Source organism: Hydractinia symbiolongicarpus, chromosome 12 (genome assembly GCF_029227915.1).
Source record: "Hydractinia symbiolongicarpus strain clone_291-10 chromosome 12, HSymV2.1, whole genome shotgun sequence".
Lineage (NCBI taxonomy): Eukaryota > Metazoa > Cnidaria > Hydrozoa > Anthoathecata > Hydractiniidae > Hydractinia > Hydractinia symbiolongicarpus.
Genome location: NC_079886.1, coordinates 18969985 through 18978255, shown reverse-complemented (window position 1 = coordinate 18978255; position 8271 = coordinate 18969985). Strand labels below are relative to the sequence as shown.

At 31.7% G+C, this 8271-nt stretch overlaps 1 protein-coding gene across 1 annotated transcript; it reads right to left on the bottom strand.

Moving 5' to 3' along the window:
- Positions 1-497: 497 nt before the first annotated feature.
- LOC130622159 (protein CDV3 homolog) lies at positions 498-7277 on the bottom strand. Its single transcript, XM_057437572.1, has 6 exons — positions 7095-7277; positions 6313-6389; positions 5173-5234; positions 3996-4061; positions 1852-2023; positions 498-1011 (listed from the first exon to the last, which is right to left on the bottom strand). The coding sequence occupies exons 1-6, from the start codon at positions 7230-7232 to the stop codon at positions 888-890; spliced, it is 639 nt and encodes a 212-aa protein (XP_057293555.1). The 5' UTR covers positions 7233-7277; the 3' UTR covers positions 498-887.
- Between the last annotated feature and the right edge of the window lie 994 nt (positions 7278-8271).

Below are 8271 nucleotides of genomic sequence, written 5' to 3'. Positions count from 1 at the left end.
GCAATTTGATTTTCCAGCTCTATGCAACGTTAAGAATAAATCAATTTCTTAAGAACTTTGATCCGTAGCTTTCTTTAAAGGGAATATCTTAACGGACGAGGTCGCTTTTACAAAAAGACAAAGCCTTGAAATATTAGAGGTTGTGAGATCCAAATAAGCAAATGTTAAAATTCATTTTAAAATGTGCAAATTGTCCAGCTCGAGTAAGCGGAACAGCTTAAAAACAAAAGATTTTTACTAATCTTTAAATTTAACCATTAACGCACGTCTTGAATAGAGAAAACCGGATGAGAAAACGAAATATGTCATCATTGCGGCAAATAATTTGGAGATTGTATTTCTAATGTTATGGTTTTACTTTGCAATGAGGATGTGTTGGATGCTGCTACTAACCATACACATAAGTTGTCATGTAATCATAAAAAATCCCGCGTGAATTTAAAAGGACTAAAAAGAAATCCCTAATTTAATTAAAAACGACAACAACAACAAAGAAATCAAGAGATTTAACAGAATTTCTTCATCATTACGAAATCATAACAAACAATTTGACATTATGAATTCCAATTCTCATTAATAGTGCGTTATAAAAAATAGGCTCGCGAAAACTTCTGAGGTTGTACCAGATAATCTGAACGCTAGAATAAGTCTATTTTTTTAAAAAAAATAAGAATGACCCAAATATTGTATTAAACATTACATAGCTACTTAGTTAAATAAAAAAGATATATAACTGATTTTTTTTTTACTAATTCAATCATTTCTTTATCGCTCAGAAATGTTTATCCATTCATTTGACATACCCCAACTACCGGATTGAACATCTTCAAACTTCCTTCCTTGTTTACACTGAAGCTAAATCATGTCCGAGTTGCGTTATATATGTTTCAGCTACGCAGACCGTCGTAACGATTTCCAAGATCCAAATTCGGTTTTGTATCGTCTAAACGTGCATCATTTGATCGTACACCACGTTTCACAACTTCAAAATCACTAGGTGTTTTACCAGTTCTACAAACAAAAAAAACAACAAAAAACGCCTTTGAATAATGTATTGGCACAATCGTTTAACGTAAGACCCAAATCTAACACGTTTCAAGTACAATCTGTATGCAGGTCTTATTGTAAAATGATGAAAGGAATACACGTTTTTGTATAAGCAACAGCAAATGGAAGTAAGGGTCAATGTTACATAAAGTTTCTCTCTTTTACAGCTTCAACTGTTACTTAACTGCTGCGCTTTTTTTTTAATCAATTTTGCCGTATGAAACTTATTTTGAAAACAAGGATTGTCTCGCTTACTATTGCTGTTCTTAACCCTGTTGTTATTGACAGGCTAGCTGTTGCTTACAAGTTAGTTTGTTGTTTAAAGCTAACCTTCCACTTGAAAACAAGTGGTTTCATGTGAAAGAACTGTGAAAGATTTTGGACTTGGAAGATTCACTAATTATGCAAAATTATGACATAATCTTCCTGATGCTGAAAGATAATTGCTTTTATTCATTATAATTGTAATGAATTAATATATAATATATTAATATCCATTTTAATGTGCTCCAAATATAAATGGCTGAAAACATAATTTACATCAACATATCTTGGTAAAACCGTTAAATATACAACCTCACTTATGCATAATTAGTCATGCATAATTAGTGGAACTTTTCATTCAACAATCTTGAAAACCAATAAAGATTTTTCAAAAAATAAAAAGATTCCTACACAACTTCCCAAGTTCTTTCATATGAAATCAACTTGTTTTCAAGTGGGAGATAAGCTTTAAAGGATTTCAGCCTCATGTTACAGATGTTGCTTATACAGAAAGCGTTTTTAACACAAATACATATTTACCCAAGATCTTCATTTGCTGCGCCCAAAGTTGGGAAAGCACTTTGACTTTTAATATCCGGTGGGACACCGGGTCTTCTCTTTACTGGTTGCCCCATCATATTGGATCGTTTTAATGAAGGGGGTACATATTTACCACTCACAACGTTGGGCGTGGTGATTTGCTCCACAGGTTCTAAAGAAATATACTTTTTAATAACAAGATATATGGTACCCCAGTAACTTCTGAATTTCTTAGAAAACAGAAACCAATTCGATAAATAGATAAATATGATGTCATCAAAAAAAACCTTTAAACCCCAATATTTCTAACCGCTTATATATTTTCTTGATCAGCGTTTCAAGATCTATACGATGAAGGCAACGGGTATACAAATTACACAAAAAACAGGTACAAAACGTTTTCATATTGTGGTCCGTGTAGCTGTCAGCAAAATTAAACCCTTGTATATCCTTATACGTTCATCGTTTAAAGCTCCAGATGTTACAGGCAAAGGATAAACAAATCTTGACATTTTTTTGTATCCGCATTGATGACTGAAATAACCTATTTTTCCATTGTTTTCCTGCATAAATGGAACTTTTAACAGGCCTTTTCGACTAGCAATTTTACAAAGATTTGTGTACCAATACTGAGACGGTCAATATGTACAGATATCAAAACAACCGTTATATACGAGCCATATTAGCACTGAGACAAGCTATAGGTACATACATGAAAGAAACCAGCACATAAGTGCATGCACTAACAAGAAAACTATATGTATTTATTCTATAATCTTCCACTTCTTTCTTAAGATCCTGCACGACCTTCTTAATAAGATAAGCCTTGATTACACAAGAATTTTTTTCAGGGACATGCAACGGAACAGACTCCACTGCACATGAGAAAGACTGCTTGTGCCCAAGCCTTAACTTGTACCCACTTGCATTTTTCAAGATGAAATTATAAGCTAACATAATTGATTTTGATCAAAACCTAAATACTCTTTTAAAAACTTCAAATAAACAACCATCTTATTTGCTCGTAACAAACAAAATAACTACTATAAGTACGCATCAAAAAAAACTTTTAGTTACTCAGACGCCATTATGGGGTATAAATTGAGAGAACTGTGAAATTCCTTGAATATATCATATAGTTCATTTCAAAAGTGTCCAAATAAAATTTCCCTACTTTTTCTTAATTCCTTTTCCCTGATCACTTTTAAGAATTATTTTTAAAGATCGTTCTCGCGTATTTGCACAAAAATATTGGTTTTTGCACAAAATTTAATACTAAAATTATGTGTAAACATTTTGCGCGAACATTAATACGCGCGAAAATATAATTGTACAGTTTACATAAAGAAACGCATTTATATTTACAATTAAGTTAAAATTGCGCGAAAATTTATACAAAGTGCAAAATACATACATATTGCCATTATGCAAAAATTTTAACGCGAGAAACTGAATTTTTTAACAGAAATAAGATTTAAAAATGTGAAGGATGAAAGATTTCCATGACTGTTATAAATAATTTTCTCTATGACAAATATAAAATCAGAAACAGTGCTCTGAACAAAATTTTACACAACAGCAAATAACAGAATTATCTGAGCTTTCCCTGACTATGAAAAAAAATCCCAGGCTATTCAAGGCCTCACCTGACTTAAACAAATAATTTTCTGGATTTTCCAGGATCTGTATGACACCTGTTCACAACAACACAGCAGCAATGTCGTTACCTACGTTCTTCTTTCTTTTATTTCACAACAATAATATCTACCACACTGTAACCAAACTACATAGTATCCAAGCCAGCTTATATCTCTTACTTTTAACACTCAATATTGTTACTCAAACCTCTCTTCACCTGACTTTCTATACAAACGTCACCAAATTTTCATTTTGGTATCACACTTACACAACCTGCCACATGCTGGTTGGGCCTACATTATCCACAGAAGATTATGTACCTTGCAGGCTGAAGAATGGCGTAATAGTGCTAATATGTGTCTTCCCTATTCTAAAGAATACAACACCTAAGTGTTATAATTTTCTTGCCTCCATTGCTCAAAACAACTAAACTTCCACATAGAAGACGCAATCACTCTTGTTGTGTTGATTGAAATAAAATTCATTTTTATTACTCAACATGTTACCTGTATGGTGTGTTGATGGAGCAGTTGTTTGCACGTTCCATATCGTTTGTTCAGCAGTTTTTTTCTCTAAACAAAACAAGACAATGTATACCTTGTGGAAAATGATGAAACCAGCTTTATGGGTTGTTCATATAAAAAAATGCTTGGTAGGCAGATGTGTCAGCTCCACAATATTAGTTTTACACTTCGTTCTTAAAAAATGTGATGTGATGAAAATGTGTTGTTTGCAAACGAAAGAAAAAACTTTATTTAATAAAATTTAATTTAAAAAATTGATTTAACAATGCCAATTGACAAAACTACCGTAATGATCCAAATAAGCACTTTGTAATTTTTTTGATTTTTTGCATGGGCGCTTGTGAGGGGGAAGCTTAAAAAATGCTGGGCGCTTATAAATTTTTCCTAATTTTGTACAAATTAAAGACAACGGTAATTTTCAATCTGTTTTTTTTCCTAAAAAATAAAACTGAACAAAAGATGTAACAAAATGAAGTTTAGTCTTTCTAGGGTTTTGAGACATAGAAACATAGAAAGGATTGTATAGAAATTCCCTATTAGTGTAATATTGAAAAGATGTTCAAAACATAAAATATGTGTTTTTTTATACTCAATATAACAAAGTAAAATTTTCAAATAAGCGCCTAGTTTCTCAAGGTAGTATTCGAATAAGCACCCGCCCCTTTTATCAGGTGGGCGCTTATTTAAGGGGGGGGGGGGGCGCTTAATAAGAGCTGGGAGCTTATAAAACTTTGAGGAATTTACCTGCACGTTTATTTGAGGGGGCGCTTAAAAAATGCTGGGCGCTTAATCAGATCATTACGGTATGTGATAACTTGACTATTTTTGACTCTTTTCTATTACACCTATTTATTGCAGGTGTCATCCTGTTAGCTGAAATTTGTGCATATCTAACAAACAAGTAATGAACAACTGGTATTGTAAAGCAAAATAATTCCTTTTTTCCAAATCATGCAGGGAAAAAAGTTTATTCATTTTTATGCATACCCATAAAAATGTTTTCTAATACTAACAAAATATACTTGAAGGAGGTAAATACTATGATTATAGGTGCAATTATAAGTTTTTGATTACAAAATCTCCGGTTTTTAAATTGGCTAAAATAATTAACTTAGACCTAGAACAACATGCTAGACAGGAAAATAAATTAACCAAAAACCTGTGTCTTCGTCATCATCATCACAATTCACTTCTTCCAATTCTTCTTTTGCATTCTCCTCCCTAAGAATGTGTAAGCATTCAAAGATGATGTTAAAAAACTTGTAAGAGTACAATGATTATCACTTTCAGCATATACGTGTCATACTTTTACACAACTATTGCTAACTGCTGCTATATTTTATCAGCCTTTTTTTAAAAAAACATGCAAAACTTCCAATGACCTAATAAAACATCAGGAAAATAATTAATAATCCAATCCCAAGAAAAGTTTAAAATCCATAATTTTAACCATTTCGACTATTTTGCCCCAAAACAATTTTCTGGGCAAGCAAAAACATTTTAAACAAATAACTTCATTACATTAGGGTAAATATATAGTTCTTATCTTTGCACAAAAATCAAAATAAACTAATGATCCAATCCAGAGAAATGTCCTAAAAACCATATTTTAGGACAGCTTTCACTGTTTTGCACATAAGATTTATCTAAGAAAAATGACTTTATCAATCATTGTGCAAAATAATCAGAAAAAAAAGATGACCCAATCCTAAGATATTTCATAAAAAACGTATTTTTGAACTGGGTTATCTCATTTGAGCATAAATTCGCCATTTTTGAGCTGATAAGATTTTTTTTTTGTCACATCTGAGGATCTATTGTTCTCTATCTTTGTGCAAAAAAACAGACAAACTAATGATCCAATCCTAAAAAGCTGGTGACAGACGGACAGACACAGGTCATTTATAGGACCTCACCTGCCCCAGGTAGGTCCAAAAAAAATCCATATATGGTAATAATAAACAAAGAAAAAACAAACTAAATGTGGTGCAACTAAGGCATTCAGAAAGTTTTTTATGTTGTAACACAATCTAACATTATCAACACAGGACAATAGTGAAATTTGTTTTGTTTGGGATATGGAAAGTTAAAGGTGTAAAAGTGCATGTCCACAATAGAAAGTAGAACCAGTTTGAAACTACCCAAAACAACTAACTTTAGAGACAGAATCTAGCACCCTTTATTGAATCTTCACAACTAATCTGTTCTATAATTCTTTTTCTGATCCCCATTTTTCTTATAAACCTTATAATTCTTTGCTAAAGAAAAAATGAAAAATGAAATACAAAGATTTCTTTACATTATTTGTAAGTCTTGTATCTTTAAGCTGGAGTAATCTTTTTCTTTTTCTTCTTCAAAATCCGCCCAATCATCAACCTAGAATTACAATTGGAAAATTTTCATACTGTACCTTTTTAATAAGAAACTAGCCTATAGAAAACCTGAAGCTCACATTTTAATAACAAAACTCTGAAAGGGAACAAACAAAATAAGTTAAGTGATGTTAAAAAGATCTTTTTGTTTTTAAGATATTCACATTTAAAGACTTTGATTTACTTATTATGTTTACAGCCACATAAATTTCTTTTCTCTCAATTTTTGACCTGTTAAGGCACATTGATTTAAACTTTACCAGTATTAAGAGTAAAGAGTTAAATTCAAGCCTATCAATAAGAAAAACACATCAGAGCAATAAATCGCTCCCCCAAGGTTACAATTATTTAGACTGGGCGAGCAATCTGAATAAATAAGTTTATAAACACATATTTTAACACAGTATTTTTTATCTATGTTATCTTATCTTTTTATATATATTTTGGTATTTTATACTGCAATAACATTGATCTCCATGAGAGATAAATTGATATTGCTCAGTCAGACAATCTTTTTTTGGAATTGGGGGAGCAATTAATAGCTCAGCTAGTTTCATATTTCTCAGAATTGGACAAGTTTTTGTGTGAGCAAAAGTAATCGCTCTTTCCTTAAAATTTTTGTTAAAATACTTTCCTGGAAAAATAATTTCAGGATTATCAAGAAATTTCCACATTGCTGTGATGGTACACAACTTATTTTAAGTTATACCTGGGATTTTCTGATTTGTGTTTCAGACTGAGTTTCTGTGGTTTCACTAGATTTGACTTTCTTTTTTTTCTTGGGCTTTTTACTTTTATCTTTCTTTGCGAAAAAGCTATCTAAGCTGTGTTCCTCTTCATCAGACATGACAATATTACAAGGTCTATACTATAACAACAAAAATACATTTTTTTATTTTAAACAATCTTTATACAGGATAAGTATTTAAATACTCACAGCATTGCTAATAATAACATCCTGATGAAATATTAAAAATTTGAAAAAGTACGAAAACAAATAAAATAAAAAAGATAAAAATTCACATCTATATTAGAAATTATGTATCCCAAACGGAACATGACATTGAAACAATGTTCATATAATACATAGTATAGACATCAGAAATAGGATGACATCAGGAACACTGTATGGGCGCTGTTTCAACAGTGTAAAATTGTTGGGAATAGAAGAGTAAGTATAGCACATCATGTGTAAAAAATGACAGAAATAAGTCACTTAGTCAGTCAGTTGACTCGAGTGTCATAAGTAAATTCATTTTTAGTTCCAAATATAACGTAGGCCTCCTCTACCTCGTCTCCAGCGCTGATGGAGATGTCCCTTAACATTTTTTAGGCATAGAAGTTACAAAAATTAAGAAGCTGCTTGATGGATATAATTGAAAAGAAGTAAAAGAATACCATATTAGCATTCAAAAACAAAATACCACCCACTAGTTTTTTAGTACCATATGTGGGTCGGCCAGAAGACATTAACATATTATTGATGTTAGCTTAGCTTAGCCATAATAATCAACATTTTTCCATTTAGTACTGACCCTTAAGGGACAAGAACAGGCTCTGTGTAGACTTGTAAGAAGCAAGATTGCCTCATTCTTTTATATTTTGCCATATGTATGACCTTGAATGCAATGATTGAGCAGCCTTGAATTATCTTGAAAAAAATTTTTTTATTAGTAAACGCGTATGTGATAAAACAAGAAAATAAGGCAATGAAAACCGGTAACTGGTCAGATGTATAAGTCATCAGCACTGAATCAACATTGTGCTTAAGCAACACATGATGTCTCATGATCACAAAGAGGCTGACATTTTGTTAAAACTCTATGCTTCCAATGTTGCACAACAAGATCCATTTAGCAAGTGTGTTGTTTCCTGCCACACAATGT

Bases quoted from the DNA above. Each gene is read 5' to 3' on its own strand.
- LOC130622159 (XM_057437572.1), bottom strand. From the start codon at position 7,232: ATGTCTGATGAAGAGGAACACAGCTTAGATAGCTTTTTCGCAAAGAAA. The intron at 6,390-7,094 runs GTATAACTTAAA...TTGTAATTCTAG, and splicing joins CACAAATCAGAAAATCCCAG to GTTGATGATTGGGCGGATTT. The intron at 2,024-3,995 runs GTAACATGTTGA...ATATTTCTTTAG, and splicing joins TCCATCAACACACCATACAG to AACCTGTGGAGCAAATCACC.